The sequence below is a fragment of the Glycine max genome, chromosome 15 (assembly GCF_000004515.6).
Source record: "Glycine max cultivar Williams 82 chromosome 15, Glycine_max_v4.0, whole genome shotgun sequence".
NCBI classification, from domain to species: domain Eukaryota; kingdom Viridiplantae; phylum Streptophyta; class Magnoliopsida; order Fabales; family Fabaceae; genus Glycine; species Glycine max.
In genome coordinates this window covers 11,896,107-11,917,600 of record NC_038251.2, presented here as the reverse complement: position 1 = coordinate 11,917,600, position 21,494 = coordinate 11,896,107, and the positions used below count along the sequence as shown (strand labels likewise).

Below are 21,494 nucleotides of genomic sequence, written 5' to 3'. Positions count from 1 at the left end.
AGGTCAGGCTGACCAAACTGGTATAAAATGTTGTTGCACTCTCTTCTAACCTTTACTATTTTAATTTACTTAATTGTGCTTATTTGCATATTTTGTAGGGTTAGGGTTTGAGTAAAAATTACTCTCTTTCTCTAATTCCAAAGGAATCAATTATGTTCAATTGTAACGGTTGAGCAAAATAATTTTAAAGCAGCTCAATTCATCTCTCCTCTTAAATTATTGAGGAAACTTGATTAATATATAGGTACAAAGCAACGAATTAGGATACATTAGTTTAGTGGATGAAGATGAATAATCAAGTATTATAAACTTCTAAAAGAATATGAAATGACAAGTGGAATATGAACATACACTAATAAATATATTCACAACAAATCATTGTTTTTTTCTTCATAAAAGGTTTTTCATAATTATTTTATTATTACTCATTGTTAGGTATTAGAACAAATTAGTACTCTAAATTTATTTTGATGCATAACAAACAATATAAGTCTTGTATGAAAGCAATTGCCTATTTTGTTATCAACAAAATCGATAGATTTATATTTGTTTTTACTACAACATACTTAACTCATTTCATTGATGATCTCCTAACCTTCAATACAAGATATCACATGAAACAAAATGTAGAGACTAGGTAAGAATGGTGCAACTCTAACAAGCTCATGAGCTACACCATTGCATGTCTCTTGGAAAACACAACTGAAAATGGTATACTAAGGTTTAACAAACTTCTACACCTATGGATAACCTTACCTAACTCCAAATTATCCATAGCTGCAATCTTTGTTACAACTCACGAAGATAATAAGTCAACAGAATCAAGGATTAAAAGTGCACCGACATGGGCAACTGATTATATTATTTAAACAGATGATAGAATTTCTTTTAGTTAGTTATGTTATCTTATCTTTAGCATAGTTTGTTTTCGATTTAGTTTATCTTAAAGACACAAGATTAGGATTCTGTTAGTTTGTGTCTCTATAAATAAGTCTATTATACAACTTGCAAGGGTATGAATAATTGAATTTGATTCAAGAGACATTGAATTATTCCATGGCTGACGGAACCCGACTTAGCAAAATCGAGAATGAGTTATCTCGTATCGAGGCACAAAACTCGAGTTTCCAAGAGCGCATGGAAGCACAAATGACCCAACTCATGTCTTTGTTACAAAAGAAGAAATCAGATGACGAAAACCTTGACGCCGAGTCCACGCACTCGATTTCGCAAAGCCCGCCGCGTTATTCCACCACACTCATATCCACCAAAGATTGCAAGATTGATCTTCCTAAGTTCGACGAAACCGATGTTGATGATTGGATTTTTCGTTTAGAGGAGTATTTTGATGTTGCACAAACTCCTTTGGAGCAATGTATCAAAGTTGCGAGTTTTCACATGATAGGACCTTCCTACGCTTGGTACAAGTGGATGATTCATAACAATTACACTCAAGATTGGACGATTTTTGTTGATGCGTTATACAAACGCTTTGGCTCAAACCTTTACACCAACCCGCAAAAAACACTCAAGGAATTGAAACAAGGCACAGTGAAAGAATATCAAACACAATTTGAGGCTTTTTCCACCAGAGTAAATGGGTTGAGAGAACAATGGCTTGTTAGTTTCTTTGTGGCTCGTCTCAATGATTACTTAAAGTGTCAATTATGATTGACCAAACCACCATCTTACCATGAGGCAATTGCTCTAGCCTTTCTCCATGAATAAAACTACGCCGCTCTACAACAATCATTGACACAATCGTCAATTTTTTCTCCTATTTCTACACGACCCAGTACACTTCGAACCCTTGCCGCACAACCAGCTACAAATCCTATCAACCATCTACCTACTTCGAACGCTACCGCTTTCAATAAGACTCGCGACTCTTCCTCCATGTTGACCCCACAAACTCTTGTTGTTAGCCAAACAACAACCAAACCTCCATATAAATGTTTTATTGCCGCAAAGTTGCGTGAACGGCGACATTTGGGACTTTGCTATTATTGTGATGAGAAATACAATCCATCGCACAATTGCTAGGCCAAGTGCCATATCCTATTAGCACCTGATGATCTGGTAGATGTATGCCACGGCCTATTGGATGCTGATGCAAGTAACAATGCAGCCATCGAGGGAACGGGGGTTCCAGACATTAGTTTTAACGCCCTATCAGGAGAATATAGTCCTCGCACGTTACGACTGAAAGGGACATACCAGGGACATACCTTTAACATATTGGTGGATAATGGCAGTTCATTCAATTTTATAAAACCTGCAGTTGCTCGTCGTTTAAGGGTTCACGTCACTAATATTGAACCATTCAAAGTTTTTGTCGGTAGCGACGATTTTATATGGTGCAACACCTGCAGCTATGATGTTCCAATTTTAGTGCAAGGCATTTCTTTTCCGGTTGACCTCCACCACTTAGAAATTTCTGGTGCTGATATGGTTTTTAGTTTGTCATGGTTACAAAGCTTGGGTCAAGTGTTGACCGACTACAACCGGTTAACAATGGAATTTGATTATCATGGGACTCCAATCATTTTGCATGTTGAGCACTTGTTAAGTCCTAACCCAATCAAGAACCGTCGCATTAACCATATGCTCCTTCACGATGATATTTCCTCATTGTGCACTATGCGAGTATGCCAGCCAGATAAACCGACTGCTACTTTTCCGCTAGTAGTTCAAGAATTGTTGAAAGAATATGCTGCTGTTTTTCAAGAGCCTAAAGGTTTACCACCTACAAGGGATATTTCACATCGCATTCCTTTGCATTCAAATTCAAAATCAGTACAGATCAAACCTTATAAATATCTTCACTTCCAAAAAATAGAAATTGAACGTTTGGTGACTAAAATGCATCATTCGTGACAGCACAAGCCCTTTCTCTTCCCCAGTACTCCTAGTAAAAAAGAAGGATGGATCTTGGCGTTTCTATGTAGACTATTGTGGCCCCAACACCATTACTGTCCGTGACTTGTTTTCGATGCCTACAATCGAGGAGATTATGGATGAATTGTAGGGTGTCATCATTTTCACCAAACTGGATTTACGCTCAGGTTATCACCAAATTCGTATGGAGGAAAGAGACATACATAAGACAGCTTTTCATACTCATAATGGTCACTGAATTTTTAGTCATGCCATTTGGACTTACCAATGCTCCAACTACTTTTCAGGCTACCATGAATCGAATTTTTCCACCTTTTTTACGTAACTTTGTGTCTGTATTCCTTGACGATATTTTGATCTATAGCAAAACTTGGGAGGACCATCTTCATCATCTTCGATTGGTTCTGGAGACACTACAAACTCGTTCTTTTTTTGCCAAGCTTACTAAATGTGATTTTTGCAAAGACTCAGTGCATTATTTGGGACATGTCATATCCGCTAAAGGTGTGGAGGTTGATAACTCTAAAATTGACATTATTCTATCTTGGCCATTACCATACACTATTAAGCAGTTACGAGGGTTTCTAGGTCTCACTGGTTACTATCGTCGTTTTGTAAAAGGCTATGCCACCATTGCTTTTCCCTTGACGAAGATGTTGAAACACGATAGTTTTTATTGGACTCCCGAATCTGAAACAACATTCAAGTTACTCAACCAAGCTCTAACTTCAACACCAATACTCGCTCTTCCAAATTTTTTGCTTTCGTTTGAAGTCGAGACTGATGCTAGCACTACAGGAATTGGTGCAGTGTTGACTCAGCAAGGTCGTCCATTGGCTTTCTTTATTAAGAAGCTTTCACATTGCATGAGCAACGCATCCACTTACGTGCATGAACTCTATGCTATTACGCAGGCTGTTGCGAGATGGTGACATTACTTATTACGAAGAAAATTCACCACTAAAACAGATCATAAGAGCTAGAAAGAGTTGATGTCGCAAGTGATACAAACTCCCAACCAGCAATACTATCTTACGAAACTCTTGGGGTACGAATTTGACATTGTCTATCGTCCCGGGAACACAAATTATGTTGTTGATTCCTTATCTCGACTACTAGTTGAACATTATCATATTTACACTCAAGTGGAAAGCACAATTATATCATAGTTACGAAATGCCAATACATTGAAGCCCAAACTCCTTAAGTTCCATGCACTTCATGGCCAGAACAAGCTTCCTCCTAATTTTGAGGTTCACAACGATCTTCTTTTGTATCATTCTCGCCTATACATCCCACGAGACTCGCCTTTAGTAACCAAGGTGTTGTATGAATTTCACTCTATCCCACAAGGAGGGCATGCAGGATCCTTAAAAACATATAAACGAGTGGCGGAACAATTTTACTAGAAAGGGATGCAGCAATCAGTTAAAAAATATGTGGCGACATGTATTCAATGCCAACAAACCAAGAACATCACTACCAAGTCGCAAAGCCTTCTTCAACCTCTATCGATTCCTACTACTCCATGGACAGAAATTTCAATGGACTTTATCGTCGGCCTTCCTTCTTCTAATGGGTTCCCAACAATCTTTGTTGTGGTAGATCGTTTAACTAAGACAACACATTTCATGCCTCTCAAAACGAGATTCACAGCGAAGATTGTGGCTAATGTATTCTTAGACTATATAGTTAAATTACATGGGTTTCCTCAGGGCATCGTTTCAAATAGAGACCCAATATTTTTAAGTTCTTTTTTGTGTCAACTCATGCGTTCAGGAGGAATTGATCTTCACTACTCAATGACATATCATCCACAATGCGATGGCCAGACTGAGGTAGTCAATTGTTGCCTTGAGCAATATCTTCGAGTTTTTGCTTCTGATCATCCACATCAGTGGCATACTTACTTACCTTGGGTGGAGTTAAATTATAATACTACGTATCATACTGCCATAGGGATGACCCCTCATCAGGCATTATACGGTTCTAACCCAAGGTTATTGCCATCTTATACACCAAGAAAGACTTCAGTAGACAATGTGGATTCCATGTTGATCAATCGACAAGAAATTCAGAACGAACTAGAAGCTAATCTGACTAGAGCACAAACTCGAATGAAAAAATATGCCGACTGTAATCAACTTGACAAGAATTTTGAAGTGGACCAATGGGTGTGGGTAAAATTTCACGCTTACCGCCAACAATTTTCTGCTCGCAGACTCAACTTTAAGCTCTCTAAGCGGTATTTTGGAGCTTTTCGAATCTTGGAATGCATTGGCAAGGTGGCATACCGACTAAATTTGCCATCCAATAGTTGAATTCATCCAGTTTTCCATGTTTCCTTACTAAAGGCTTACTCAGGTCCAACTCCTCCTATGTCCATCACATGTGATGATCATCCAAAACACCAGTTACCTACACCGCAGGCTATCATTTCTGAACACAGTGTCCCAACTCCAGAGGGAAATCAATACCAAGTTTTGGTCGAATGTGCTAACGAGTCACGCGAAGAAGCTACTTAGGAGTCATGGGATATTCTAGTCAACCTCTATACCGAGGCGGCCCATGAGGACAAGGTCCTTTTCCATGGGAGGGGTAATGTTACAACTCACAAAGATAAGCCAATAGAATCAAGGATTAAAAGTGCACCAGCATGGGCAACTGATTATATTATTTAAACAGATGATAGAATTTCTTTTAGTTAGTTATGTTATCTTATCTTTAGCATAGTTTGTTTTCGATTTAATTTATCTTAAAGACACAAGATTAGGATTCTGTTAGTTTGTGTCTCTATAAATAAGTCTATTATACAACTTGCAAGGGTATGAATAATTGAATTTGATTCAAGAGACTGTCTCTTGTGGAGTTTGAAGCTTGACTCGTATAAAGCTTAACACTCTTATCTTGTGGACAACACATTTGCAATCTGTTTCAAAAGTGACAGCGTTATATCCCGATGAAATTACGAACTCCATAGCTGCAACAAGAGCCAAGGCTTCTCCTTCTTGGACTGCCATGCATAGCCTCCGCTGATCTGTTCTCAACGCCACTACTCTTCCATATTCATCCATGATGCACACTCTCATGTCAGTCACACTTGCATTTAAACGTTCCATGACAAGGTGGGTTCCACCTATCTGCAACAGAATTACAATCCATGCATGCAGGAAGCGAAATCAACTTCTTCGATCTAGCCCAATCTTGATAGAACTCATCACCCCTGTGCACAACTGTGTAATCAGATTAATACTTGTCATTCCAGACCTGTTCATTCCTCCATAACATCATAGCCACCCTCTTCCTTTGCTGTTCATTCAGAACTTGGAGAAGTTTAAAAATAAGACTTGTGTCCTCAACCTGAAGCACCAAATCTTGGACAAAACGCCTAAGATTAATTTTCTCCCATCAACTCTCACTCTTTTGACAAGTGACAAAAAGCATGAAATACATTTTCAATTTGATTCTCACATAGTGCGCACATCAAAGAACACTCCACCCCTCGAGTTCTCAGTTTGGTCTTGGTAGGAAGACAATCATAGCATAACCTCCAAAGGAATAGTTTAACCCGAGGAGGAATATCTATTTTCCTTATTAAACTCCAATCTCCTTCCTTGCACAAGCTAGCTTGATCAACAAATTTTTCCATGATAAGATTGTAGGCACTCTTTACATTGTAACCCCCATTGTTAACATACCTCCAAACCATAGAATCATGGCCTGAAATGTCCAGAGTCGGCCTATAATCTTATCAATAAAAACAGTAAGAATACGAACAATAATAACAGTTTCAGCTTGTTATTTATTTTATATTGATCAAATCTTTGTTCTTTTAGTCTAAAAGCTTATTAGGATCTTGGGCTATGCATTTATCACTCTCAAAGTATGCCTTAGGAGCTTCAAACAAGAGGTCCACAAAATTACAAAAAAGGTGTTCACCTAATCTCTAAAATGGCATACCAAATCCAGTGGAAAGAGAAGGTTAGTGTATGTATGTGTCTACACAGAAAGCATGTGTGGCCACTGCAACAAGAGGACTAGTTTCTCAAGACTACCTATATATATATATATATATGCTAGAAGTTTTCAAGAGCGTTATAGACTTTGCAAACAATTCCATTGTATTAGTGCTTTCAAACGCTCTCTTGTAATCTCAATATTAGAAAAATCTAGAGCTTATATTTGTATATCCTTCTTATAAGATGATTAGGATTGTATCTTACGCTTAACCAAATCTTTGTGATTGGTTGAAGCCTAAAGATGCTTAAAATCAAGAATATACTTGGGATATTTATCTGAACAAGCAAGCGTAAAACTACTTGACTTGAGTTAATTAGAAGTGACTTGAAAAATAATATTTATATCTTGTGAAGATATAATGACAAGTGATGGCGAGTAAAAAATTGGTAAAATTGTAAATTTGGTCCTCCAGTTTATCTTCAGTTTCGAATTTGATCCTCCAATAATTTAATTCACAAATTTGATCCTTATTTTATAAAATCGTACAATGTTGGTCTCCCAGGTTGAAATTGAATGTTGACCGTTAACAAGTGATGTTGAGCGTGCCATGTTCTTATTGGATGATGACTGTCATGTGTCATGTTGTGATTAGATGTCAACTCCGTGAAAGATGAAATGAATTATTATTTTCATTGACCAATCAGAACATGACACGTGACAATCATCATTCAATAAGAACGTAACACGTGACAATCAACATGAACGTTCAATTGTGGTCTGGGGGATCAACATTGCACGATTTTATAAAATAGGAAGACCAAATTTGCAAATTAAATTACTGGAGAATCAAATCTAAGACTCAAGATAAACTAAGGGACCAAAAATATAATTTTGCCTAAAAAAATTCGATGTACTCTCAGTTGTAAAGGCAGACTAAATTATGTAATGTAACGGGGGTGCTAAGTCAAATTCCTCGCGAACGAGCAAAATTTTATGTTCTTTTTGTTCTTTCTATTTCTCTTATTATCTAACCCTGTTATAAATTCTATTATTATCTTGTCTGGATTTATAACAAAAGTCTTCTGCATGTCTATCTATCAGACAAAACGCGCATCTTTTGAAAAGGAGTTGCAAATTTGAAAACACAATTTAATCCCCTTGTGTTTCCTTGTCTCTTTTTTTTTTTTTTAAACGAGTATTTCCTTATGTCTTACACTCATTAATATTGATATAAAAAATGCAACTTCAGTTACAGTTTTCATTTTTCAAGGTTGGTGCCTGTATAAGTAGTATGCATTCCAAATTCAGGGTTTCAATTACATCCGAGAAATAAGACACGTATAACACTGGTCAATTGCAAGCATTAACTAATAGGAAGTCTCCATTTTTTCTTTTCGAAAGATTGATTTTATTTACTTAATATCTTCAATGTAGAGAGAGATGCTATTCGGCTTACAGTTTCACCCGTATCTGTATGAGTTTTATACAGGAAGATTTTAGGCGTGAGAACCTTTTGGCGCAAAATTTTTTGTAATCCCCATTCTATAATTCTCAATAACCAAATGAATCCTAAACATTAAAAAATGAATATTTTCATCATCCTGTAGAACTCAAATTAGAGCCGAAGATACTAGAAACTTCGTAGACTTTAAACAAAATGGACATACTGTGAATTTAAACAAAATGGACATACAGCGACAAGTTGATTACACTGGATATACACTTCCTTTGGATACACATTGCGACTCTCCTCGTCAGAGCTCTTTCACAGGCTTATTGACAACTACGAATTCTACGCACTAATGTGAATTGCAGGGAGAAAGCTTAAGAATAGTCAAAAGGATATATGCACGCACAAAAAATAGCTAATTCTTTCATTTGAATACACCATGAAATTGGTTTCTGAATACTGTATTCACTCAAATCAAATACTGACTCGGTATAAATTACCAATACAACTATGACTCAATAAAAAATAGGACTCAAAAGCCGCATTCAAGAAATCCCATCCACTGCCACATAATATGGTCCCTGCTACTGCAATATAGAACCTCCCCATAGTTATGCCCAGCATATATATATATATATATATATATATATATATATATAACACAACATAAACTTCTAACAAGGTCGTTATGCTGTTGTTGAACCCACCACCACCCTTCTTATTTGGACATGGTAGTTAAACTGACCCATCCCTGCACCCCATTAACCAGACACAAGACCAGACTTAAACCAGACAGACACCATGAGGTGCAAGGACCAAACTCACCCCACCCAACCCCCAACTCCCCCACCCCACCCCACCCAGACTCGACTCTGACAGTCACCCTAGCATCAACCCTGCTCCATCCAACCAGGTTCCTACAATTATAGAAACCAATTTTGGTTTAGAGAACATTGTGAAATTTATATAAAAAATTGGGTGTAAATTTTGATTAATGACCCTGAAGGTAAAAAAAATAATGAAACCACATTTACCCACACAACAGTCTTCAACTAAAGTTGAATCCACCAGATGGAACCGGAAGATCATTGTTTCCAAAATTAAAACCGGGTTGAGCACCATCGCCTGCAGGTAGTGTCTCATCATCGTCTTCCAACCAGTATGTCTCAAGAATTTTAACAGCCTTTTCATATATTTCATTGTTGTCATGACTCTGCAGGTTTTCAATTTTCTCTAATCCCTCTGCTTCGTCTATCATCTGAGCATACAAGTTGACATCTCCAGTATTACCCAAGCTCTTCTCAGCTTCCCCAACCTTCAGAATATTCTCAAGACCTTCTAAACAGACAGTGACAATTCTTGGGTCGGGGCAAACAAGCAGATCACAGAGAGGCTTGATGCAACCCTGGCTCACCAAATACCTTACAACCAAATATGATAAGTCAATACATAAATTTCCAATAATTACCAATTCATCATCATAAAGCAAAGTAAAAAATAAGATGATAATAATAATAATTCATACTTGATCTGCTCATGGGTACCGCCAGATGTAGCATTTGAGATTGCCCAAGCAGCTTCTTTTTTTATGTCAAATTCAGCATTTTGAAGAAGATTGACAAGGGGGGCAATCAGACCAGCTTCAATAACAGCCTACATTATATATAAAATGTATAAAGTTCAGAGAGCTTCTTGAATGAAATAAGCCAACTAAACTCTATCCTTTACTGTAAATTTCTATGCTTTACTATAAAATACAAATAGAACATGTTCAAGATCCCAAACAGAAAATTTAACCACTAATGCCCTGCTTCTAGCAAGACAAAGAATTCCCTTCAGTGATGTACTTGCAACAAATTGTAAATTAAAATATTTATCATGTGCAAGATTGTCAAACTAGAGAGTTTGCGTAAACTAGATATTTCTAGGTTGGTTATTACCACACCACATCTCCATGTTACAGAACATGTAACTTCCTATATTACAGAACCACAGCGCAACAGTAACACTATTTAAAGGGTGACGAAACATGATTTGAAAAAGGTAAATATCTTCATTGAGAAATCAAATTTAACATGCATGGAGACATCAAACTTAAAGGGAAAAAAAAGATCAATTGGCAGTAAGAAGGCTTGATTAAACACAAGAATTTACATCAAGTAACAAACAATTGGGATTTACCGGCTTACCTGTATCTGATCTCTGTTTCCAGCCGTAATGTTTGATATGGTCCAGCATGCTTCTTTCTTGATACTTTTTTTATGATTGTGTGTCAACAGGCTCAAGAGGCATGGGAGCGCACCATGATTGATGATAGTCTAAGGAAAAGAGTAACACCAAAATCAGGAAATTCGCACTAGTCATGCATGCACAGAATATAACAAAAGCAGACACTAGATTCATGGTTAAGTGTAGTATCTCACTGGCATGTGCAAGTGCTAAAAACCACGAGACAGACATACGAATTGAATTCTTTGGTGAATGGCAGATGCAATGACTATCATTGTATAATTTTTCACTCTTACCAAACCTCTCACTCTATTCCCAAACCCTTAAAAAAGAGGTTGTGAGTGTATTCAATACCAAACTAGAAAGACCAACTGCATCACTACATCCAACTCACCCACCACTAGGCATAAGTTCACCAACAAAGTTATGAAGTTCAAAATTTTGACAAGTACACAGTTCCATTACACCCATATTATAGCAGCAGCGTTTTTGCTACTTGGTCATTTTCATTTTTTTTTTTGGATAGGCAAAAGCTACTTGGTCATATTAGACTAGCAAAATTGACCTATCAAAAATTTCAGGTGAAGTTATTTTAATATTTTAATTTAAATTTTCAAGATTACTTAATTATATTTAAAATGCAAAATTAACTTATCAACAATTTGGGGCTAAGTTATTTAAATATTTAATTTATTTTTCAAGATTACTTATATAACACTAACTTATATTATTATTACTTCACAAAACTTGAATAAGAATATAATAAGGTACCAATTAATTATTATTATTATTATTATAACCATTTACAAGTCATTACCTGAGTCTGCATATCATCTCCCGTCACAATATTTCCAACTGTGCGAAGAGCAGGAATCAGCACTGAAGGGGATGGGTGCCTTCAAAACAAGCACACAAATTTAGGGCCAAGACAATCAACAATTGAAACAATAGAATCTTGGTTGAACAGGTATAGTAGATTTAATACTCACAGAAGGAGCTGCACCAGTCTGGGACAAACACCAGCCTCAATAACGGCTTGGATTTTGTCATTTGTTCCATCGGAAAGATATGATAGCGCCCAGCATGCATCTGTCAAGACTTCTTCATCATTGGAAAAAACCAATCGTTCTAGAGCAGGAAGCGCTGCCCTCACCTGTCCATCAAAATTCCCATACTAATAAGCCAGAACAATTTCTCTTACAGGTTTGATTTCAATTAACCAAAAAGACAACTACCTGCTCAAATGGAGGCTGTGGCTTGCCCCTGCAGAAGTTTGAAAGGGTCCATGTGGCGTTTCTCAACATGGAAAGTTTTGCATGCTCATTCAACTGGGCCAACAATGGGATCAGGGCACCGTGACTAAGAACAAGATCACGACACCTTGGGGAGTCACCAGCAACATTTCCCAACGCCCATACTGCCTGGAATTTCAAAGATATAGTATTCAGGCAAGCTCGGTCAAAATTCCAAAACAAGAAATTTCAGCACTACCACATTCATGTATCAATATACCTGCTCCCGAACATCATCACTGGGCGAACTAAGTAGTTTGACAAATATCGGCACCGCCCCATGATCAATCACCACCTTGGTATTCTCAGAAGTTCCAGATGCAATGTTCGTGAGAGCCCACGCAGCCTCAAACTAACCAAACAAACAAAGAACCAATCAACACAACAAATCCCATCTACACTACACTACACTAAAACTTCCAATGCAGGGAATAGAGCAAAACCTGTAGTTGAGGAAAATCCTCCCTAACAAGAAACTCCACAAACCGAGGCACAACCCCAGCTTGAATAACTTCCTCAATCGGAGGACTGCGCTCTACGGAACATAAATCAAACAAAACGACGACATTAGCACATACAGAAAAAGAACAATCCATCAATAACATCATCAAATCAAAATCCAGTTACCAATCGAAAGCAGTTTCCGGAACTGCGTGGTCGCTTCCAATTGCTGGCTGTTATCATCCGACCACACTCCAGCTACCATCGCAGGAAGACTCTCTAACTGCACCACCACCACCAACAACAACAACAACAACAACAACAAATACAACCTATCGTTATAACCGTTCCAATAACTAACTAATTAACCAAATCCCAATCACACCGAAACGCGATTGGAAATCGCAATTCGGAAGCATCAGAATCTGAAACTTCGAGATCACGACGGAACCCTAATTTTTCACGATTGTGGTACCTTTTTCTCGACAATGGAGGAGGCTTGGAGAGGAGTGGGGAACTGCTGCTGAGCTTGGAGGCCTTCGCGGCGCTTCTTCTGGAGGCTCTCTTCGCGCTTGCTCTTGCGGATCTCAACCATGTTGTCCTCCCTCCGCCGGCGACCCTCGTCGGCGTCCACCGCCACCTTGTAGCGGTTGCGGCGAACCTCGGTTCTAGCATTCGGCCTCAGCGACATCCTCGTTCACAACAACCCTAACCCTAACAATAAGCGAAGATCTATCAAAGTGATCGGAATTGGGAACGGAGGAAAAACCCTAGAATTGGAGCGACGTTGCTTTTGTGATATTCGGAGGAAATTTAAATAGCGGTGGGGTGTGGGGTTGCGTTGCGTTTGTGTGTAGTGGTAGTTGTGGTTTTGGATATCGGATCTCATATTCGAGTCGGGTCAAGACCCGTTGGTTCTCAATAATGAAAGTGTTTCCAATTTTGATTTTTTTCTTCTTCTGTTTTTTTAAAATGGATCGTACCGATACTATGCGAACGGGTTACGCTTCCGTGGGGAGACGGACCCTCACTTCAATCATAATTCATAAACGATCTTTCGCTTGAATTAGGAAGGGTATTCCAAGAATATCCAATTTCAACCATATCTTTTTTTAAAGTATTTAAAAAATAGGTAAAATTAAATATCCCAATTTCAACTATATCCTTCATTACATAATCTTGTAATAAAATTAAACAAAGACATGAAGTTTTTAACTTTTTTTTATTCATCATGATATTAATTCAAATCCTGTATCACTTAATTAAAATGTATAAATTCATATCACTTATATTAATTATTATTGACATTAAAGTTTAAACTTTCATGTTCAGTAATCATATTCTATTCCATCAAAATATAAGAAGTGGTTGACTCGATCTATTTTAAAAATCAATTATCTCGATTCTAGGGTGAATAGAGGACTTGAGTTAACTTGTCAATATTTTTTTAAATTAAACAGAAATTTTAAAAAGATAGAAGAATTTTTTTATAGAAAATTACTTTATTTACATTTACCGTATACCAAATGTCCTCTTAATGGAAGGGCTATAAAATTAATATTTATACGAAAACAAAGACGTGAAAAATAATTCACATTTTCAAAATAGTTATTAAACATTAAAAATACTAAAATTCTAAGGATGTCTTTGATATGTATTATGTTACAGGAGAAAGAAAACAATAAAAAAACATATTGGAGTTATCGGACAATATAAATAAAATAATATATAATTTAAATATTAGTTATTTTAATAAAATTTGCATTATTATTATAATTATATGAATTCAAAATATAAAATATATATAAATAAACTATTTAATAGGTAATGTAATTGAAAATACATGATATAATAAAATTATTATAACTAATAGATTATGTGAATTCAAAATACATAATAAAATTATTATAATTAGTACATAATGAAAATTCAAATGCAGTTAAAATACACGTCTTTTAAATAGTTTGTAGTTGATATAAGAAGTTGTACCATGATTTCATGAAACACAATCACTCTGCTTAGGCACAATAATCAGTATTGACAAAAAGGCCAATATTATATCAATTTCGAAACTGCTCCTGCTCGAATGATGTCAAATGTTCAATGTGCCTTTGCAATTATCATAAAGAAATATATGGGTAAGGATGGAAAACTGGACTGCTAAAGTATCTAAAAACAAAAAGAAAACTGGACTAATCCTATCAAACATCCATTTTTAATATATTATCTCGTCCTTCATACAACTCATCATAGCAACTCATTGAAACAGCTTTTTGACAACATTTTGAAGTGGTTAAGCATATAATTGCTTCATCAATGAAGTGAACTCATAATAATGAAGTCTTTCATTTTATTCTTCTTTATGATTGTTGATTCGGGATCTTTGAGAAACTTCAACATGTAAACCGCCACAAGGACAACTTCAAATCTTCCAATAAGAATAACAATTGACTTGGTAAAATCTTTTAGATTTCATCTTGTCCATGCTACTCTTAGCTCTCCAATCAAAGCAAAGATGATGACATTTTCCTGTAGTTGTATGTATCAACTAGTAGATTGCGTCTCTAATGCCAAAAGCTTATTTGTTAATCTCATAATTAAAAATTCACATTCTCTCTAATGCCAAAAGCTTATTCCTGTAGTTGTATGTATCAACAGCCTAAAAGTTTGGGTCGCATACTAGATGATGATTTTTAGGCAATTGCTTTGGGCACAATAAAAGGACTAAAATGCACTTAAAATTAATGGTTCAAGCAGGAATCAAACTTGTGTCTCTTACATTATTAATAAAACACTCAAATCAACTAAGCTAATAGACACATTATGTTATAAACAAATCGCATCACTATATATAACACTAAAATTTTTAATTTATATTTAATATACAGGTAAATTTACATAATAAATTTTGTGATGATTATTTTTTTATCTAATAATTAATTTTTTTACATATATAAATTATAAATAAAAATCATAGGTTTAATAAATATTTACATATGTAAAAAAATATCAAATTTATTTAATTATCAATTGCTATAAAAAAATATATAAATACATCATTCAATTAAATATCATATTTATTTAATTTTTAATCATTATAATAAACATCTAAATACATCATTCAATTAAATATCAAATTGGTTTAATTACAAAATTTTGTAAATAAATTAAATGAATAAAAAAATTATAAAAAAATAATTTTTAAAACATTAAAACATACGGATTGCCAATCCGTATTTGATATTGAAAATAAATTTAAAAATGTAATAAAAAGTGGCAATTCGTAGGCCTAATACGGATTGGTAATCCGTTAAAAAAGAAAAACCTCATACAGGTTGTTGATCCTTATGAGTAAAAAAAAAAACTCATACGAGTTGATCCATGTGAGTAAAAAAAAAATCATACTGATCATCAATCCGTATAAGCATACGAATCGTCAATCCGTATGAGTTATATGGATCGTCAATCCGTATGAGTCATACAGATTGTCAATCTGTATGAGTCATACAGATCGCCGATTCGTGAAAAAGTGAAGGATATTTTAGTTCTTTCAGTGTGTTGTTGGGTATCCCAGCAAAAATGTTGGGTATCCAAAGCAACTAACTCACTTTTATTCATGGAATGTCCAAAGGTCAAAAGTTTAAGGCCCGATCAATATTAGGGACTCAACAGTTTCATTATGGTCAGTCCATTATTCTCGGTTGACTTACTTGACCAAATGGTCCACCAACAATAATTTTTTATTAGGTTGCAAATTAAATCTTTTACACCCAATGATGCATAGAAATTAACTAAATCTTAAGAATATAAAGTATACAAATAATTAAACTCCACATTCTCTCTAATGCCAACTTGTCATATGTGATAAAGTTGGTTTTTATAATAATCACACAAAAGTTATACTAATTGTTCCTGTCTGGATCTTGAAAGATTTAAAGTTGGAAGCTCTAGAATCCACAGCAAAATCCAAGAGTGTATGTGAATTTGGGTCACAAAATGTATCACTTTTATTTAAGGAATGTTCAATTTTTGGACAAAAAGTTTGAAGCCGACCAATATTAGGGACTCTAAGGGGGTGTTTGGTTTGATTATTTTCTGTTTTCATTTTCACTGAAAATAGAAAACGCTGATGAAAATGTGTTTGGTTGGATTTTTGAAAACATTTTCAGTGAAAATGAAAACAGGAAACAACCAGAAAATGAAAACAATAAATTCTCATTTTCAGTATTTTCAGTTGAGAATAAAAACCTTATTTCGGATAAAATGAAATTGTGGTGACAATGAATGTAATTTTAAGCAAATATAGAAATACAAAAAGACAAGAAGTCAATATATCATAAATTTCCAGTATTTTTATTTCATGAAAATAAAAAAACAAGAAATCAAATCAAACATGTTTTCAGAATTATAATCTTTTGAAAATGAAAACAGAAAATGAAAATACAAACCAAACACACCCTAAGAGTTTCATTATGGTCAATCCATTATTTTTGTTTGACTTACTTGATCAAATGGTCCACCAACAATAATTTTTTATTAAGTTGCAAATTAAATCTTTTACCCCTCATAATGCATAGAAATTAACTCAATCTAAAGAATATAAAGTATACAAGTAATTAAACTCCACATTCTCTCTAATGCCAACTTGTCATATGTGATAAAGTTGGTTTTTACAATAATCACGCAAAAGTTATACTAATTGTTCCCGTCTGGATCTTGAAAGATTTAAAGTTGGAAGCTCTAAAATCCACAGCAAAATCCAAAATTGTATGTGAATTTGGGTCACAAAATGGATCACTTTTATTTAAGGAATGTTCAATTTCTAGACAAAAAGTTTAAAGCCCGACTAATATTAGGGACTCAAGAGTTTCATTATGGTCAATCCATTATTTTTGATCGACTTACTTGATCAAATGGTCCACCAACAATAATTTTTTATTAAATTGCAAATTAAATCTTTTACCCCTCATAATGCATAGAAATTAACTCAATCTAAGGAATATAAAGTATACAAGTAATTAAATATAAAAGAAGATTAAATTGAAGTTGTTGAGAGACAATTTTTTAACAAAGTTGTGGGAATGGAGTGTGGAATTCATATCCAAAACACATAAGATCAAGAATATTGATGGCATCTAATTGAAAGAATGGAGAGAGTAAGAATTTGACTCCCCAAGTAGTAAATTTTTTTTATTATATAAGAGAGATTGTGTAGTTTACTTTTTAATTGTATAAATCAATGAACAATAAATAGAAGAATTGTATTATTCATATAATATATTTTTACAATGCTTTTTATAATATTATTCTTTTATCATTTTCCGTAAAATTATTCATTTTATCTTATATTTTTATTTTTTTATCTCTCTCATCTTTGTAGATTGTACGAATATATATATGTATTATACAAATAATAATATTTCTACCAGACTAAAAACCGCAGTCGTGCTAAACTATAGCTAGAGAACGTACCAACATGTTGGGATGCCTCGCCTACACACGTCACTCTCACTAGTCACTAAAATTAATGAGAAATGACTTGTTTGCTCTGAAATACAATGAATGGAAATGGAAAGCTCTCAACCATTGTCTCTGAAATTTTTGTAAAGAGAAAATATGTATATCTAACGTTTCTCTTTCTCTTTATATTATGTAAATCCTTTTTCCTCCTTTGACATTGTTTCCGAGAATTTGCAAGTGAATCACTTTACCCCAAGCTCGGGAGTTTTCTTACAAGAAAATCCAATGTTTGCTATTTTCTGTTAAGCAGTAGGACTGTACTATTTCTTGGTTGTTTGTGCCTATTGTTGTAATTGGAGACACTTGAAAATATGAAATATTTTCAGGTTCCAATGTAGTTTTCGGTTGGTTTATGCCAGCTTGATATTACAATTTACAACCATGATAAAGTAACTTTACTCGCACCACTTAACCTTCCTCCCTAGCTAGATTGATTTTATTAACATGTAATTTTGTGTAACGTTTTAAATAAGCTGTGGTTTTCATATCAATAATATCACGTGTAAATGTGGTATTATACGTATCCATTGAAGAGAGCATAGCAATTAAGATTTTTAACCAAAGAAGGGAAAATGTTTGTTTTATAAGTAAAGAAGAGTCACTTAAAGGAGCTTGAATGTTGCCTCCTTTTCTGGTACATTCTGCATTATTGACCATTGGATTCATGTCATCTAACAGGCAATGATTGATCCACAAATCAGTAACTATGAGCAAAACTTTAAGACTAACGAGACGTGTAAATGTTAATGTCAGTTATGGAGCAAATTGACAGCATTTTTCATTACCAGACAGTAGATTTTTTGTTTGCTGTTGATTCATATCTTTTCCGATGTATCAAAAAAACTTATTCAAGATATTATTGGACACTAAATAATACTTCTTCTGAGGATTTGAACTTGAATTTCCTATGTTATAGGAGACTAATCTCTTAACTTTAATTTGTACACACAATTTTTTATATGCACGCGCGCACGCTAAGTGTGAATTTATATAGTTTTCTAACATGAGACTTTTTTTTAAGAAAATATATATATATATATATTCTCTCTTTAAAATGAATTTAAATTACATATTCTTGTTTTTATTTTGTCTTCTTCCTATTTCTCTCAATTAAAAAGTCACAAATTGATTAAAAAAAAAGAAGTAATACTCTCGTCATTAGTTTTTTTTATTACCAACTGTCACCTTTTAATTTGAAAAAAAAGGAGAAAGAATACATGAAATTTAGTATAAAATGAATCCTAGATAAACTGAAAGTAAGTTTTGTTCTTAAGTTACTCTGCCATTAATAATGTCAACTTAGCCCGAAGTTATAGTTACCTAGCGAATCATATTCTCAAGTTATTTACACAATCAAATGAATTTCAACCCTTTAGCCGTGTAAAACTAAAACTCCTCACTCCACTTTCCCTGTACCTTTTAGATTCCACCAAACCAAAGGCTCAAAATACACTTTTCTACATTTATACAAACTCAACTTTTGATGAATGGAGTTGGAAACATAGATAACAGAAGCTCATTCTGAGTCTCTCTTGTTGTGGGGTTTTCCCTGGCAACAGTTGACATATATTGTGGTTGAGGTGATCTTGGTGGAGAAGCATACAAGGCAGAGGCTTCTAGAAGCTCCCTTCGAACATTTACTAGCTCCTCTGACATTCTTTGTGCACGTAGTGCTGTTAGGTATAAACCAGCAGCCAAGAAAACTGTGGCTAATGCATACACACCAGCAGCAGAGAACAGCCCTTCTCTGATGCTGTGGCAACCTGTTCTTTGCCTGGTCCAGTTCTTTAGATGGCCTGATTCTACATTAAGTGCTGCCAGCAACAAAATCTCTGCTACTCCAAAACAAATCCTACAACATACAACAAGTTAAATTCACATGTTTTTGCTAGAGGTTAAGTTAATTGCTAAAACAGTAAAGATTTTGGTTATGAATTACTCGGATATTAATTGAAAGCAATACAAGAAGAGAAGTTAAGAAATTGATTTTTTTAAAAACTTTTTGCAAATATGGGATTTTGAGTTATAATATTTTAACATTAAGACTCATTAATAATAATTTATGATTAGTTTACCGTATAAATTTTTGTTTACATTCCGAGTCCATAGATATTAAACTCTTTAACATATACATGTGCCTTATTGTTAGACAATGGCATTATAATCAGAATTGTCAGGTTGTTGTTAGGAGGACTTATATTGGATTATTCCACAGGTTAACATATGCAGAAATTCATATTGAATTAGGTTTTGCTTAATTTAAATTAAGGATACTTAGCTGTAAAGATAATGTTCCTAGTTCCTTTCCTAATAATATAAGGCTGAAGTTTGTCTATTAAAAGATAACTATGTATGAAATTAAGATTTCAAATAATTGATTCATGCTGGGACCATAAAATCAGTCTGTTTTTTCTTCTCTTTGATGTCCTCACACCTCTCTTATTCCATCCTTTTCTTTTTTCTCTCTCTTCCCCTCCCCATAGTTTTTATTAGCCCTTTCTTCTTCTACTCTATCTCAATTTATTTCCATCTAATCTTAAATCAGTTTGGTCCACTGCCCCATTGAACATTGTTGTTGAGGGTGAATCCTCAAAGCACATCTATGGTCCAGTTAGCACTAGCAAATTAATCTTTCAATTCTTATTTGGATAAGGTCAATGAAATTTAAAAGCAAACATGAATGTATTTTTCTGTAATAAAATAAAGAACATAACAACAACAACAACAACAACAAAAAAATGTTTTTTTTCTTACCAAGTTGTAATGAAGAAAAACCCTGCCTGCCATGTTAGGGACTTGGCAGAGGGAGAATCAGGGTCCCAGGTAAGCAAAGAAGGTGATGATTTACTCACTGCTATCAACATGTAAGCATGTTCCATTACCATGGCAAATGCAAGTCCAACAAAAGCAGAAGCAGCACATAGCAATGGCACTTTCCCACTTCCACTATAAACACATTCTGATTTGGCTCCATTTTCTTTCCCGCCTGTGTCCATCCATGTCACCTACCATGACAAGTTCATTCATTATATTAAAAACTTCATGAGAATTTCATTCATTCCCTGGGGGGGGGGGGGGGGGGGGTGGGTAATCGGTATACTTGTACTAATTTCACTAATTTGCAAGCATATCAAACTTGTGTACCTCGGAACGCGTGGCTTCTGCTATGAGACATAGGATGAAGCAGAAGAGGCCTATTAGGATTGTGAGAACCATAAGAAATGCACCAGTTTTGCTACTCAAATCTGTTTTACTTCTGCTTGGTTCAAGGTCTGCATGTGTAACTGCCATTCTCTGTGGCATGTTTTTTGGGACCTTTTTTTGTGCTCAAGAAAAACACAATTCTCATAAGGGGGCAACAACAGAAGGAGAGTAATTGAAGTTTCTTTAAATTTTGAAGGGAAGAATTGGGAAAAGGAAGGAAGAGTTTCCAGAATTGCTTGGAGTAAAGGTTGCTTAAAGGCCAAAGATTCCCACTTGTGTGGCATTTAATACCAAGCAGTCCCACAAAGGCAATTGTTAATTAGCACCATATGTTTATGTTTGAAGTGTATTGAACGATGAAGACAAAGAAAGTGCAAATGAGTCATGACACATCAAACACGTGTGCATTAGGGCCATTTAACTCCCAAAGTGCAGTGTACCTTTCAGTTAATTCAGTTTTTTATTTTATTTTTCAAATATTAACAAAAAAAAAAGTTATA

At 34.9% G+C, this 21,494-nt stretch overlaps 1 protein-coding gene and 1 pseudogene across 2 annotated transcripts; both read right to left on the bottom strand.

The window, feature by feature from the left end:
* Positions 1 to 8,753: 8,753 nt before the first annotated feature.
* Positions 8,754 to 13,203, bottom strand: LOC100808498 (importin subunit alpha-2). 2 transcript variants are annotated; one of them, XM_006597652.4, is made up of 11 exons: positions 12,746 to 13,203; positions 12,457 to 12,553; positions 12,273 to 12,364; positions 12,050 to 12,181; positions 11,773 to 11,958; positions 11,527 to 11,690; positions 11,355 to 11,433; positions 10,498 to 10,626; positions 9,834 to 9,961; positions 9,343 to 9,729; positions 8,754 to 9,225 (listed from the first exon to the last, which is right to left on the bottom strand). In XM_006597652.4, the coding sequence occupies exons 1-10, from the start codon at positions 12,959 to 12,961 to the stop codon at positions 9,357 to 9,359; spliced, it is 1,596 nt and encodes a 531-aa protein (XP_006597715.1). In that variant the 5' UTR covers positions 12,962 to 13,203; the 3' UTR covers positions 8,754 to 9,225; positions 9,343 to 9,356. The 2 variants fall into 2 exon arrangements, with proteins under 2 accessions (XP_006597715.1, XP_003546338.1); XM_003546290.5 differs by having other exon boundaries at positions 9,347 to 9,729.
* A 5,931-nt stretch (positions 13,204 to 19,134) lies between these two features.
* On the bottom strand, positions 19,135 to 21,261 carry LOC100807429 (uncharacterized; annotated as a pseudogene).
* Between the last annotated feature and the right edge of the window lie 233 nt (positions 21,262 to 21,494).

Excerpts from the sequence above, each read along its gene's own strand:
- LOC100808498 (XM_006597652.4), bottom strand. The coding sequence starts at position 12,961 with ATGTCGCTGAGGCCGAATGCTAGAACCGAGGTTCGCCGCAACCGCTAC. Across the intron at positions 11,434-11,526 it reads AGACTGGTGCAGCTCCTTCT|GCACCCATCCCCTTCAGTGC; the intron begins GTGAGTATTAAA and ends CTTGTTTTGAAG. Across the intron at positions 9,962-10,497 it reads GAAACAGAGATCAGATACAG|GCTGTTATTGAAGCTGGTCT; the intron begins GTAAGCCGGTAA and ends TATATAATGTAG.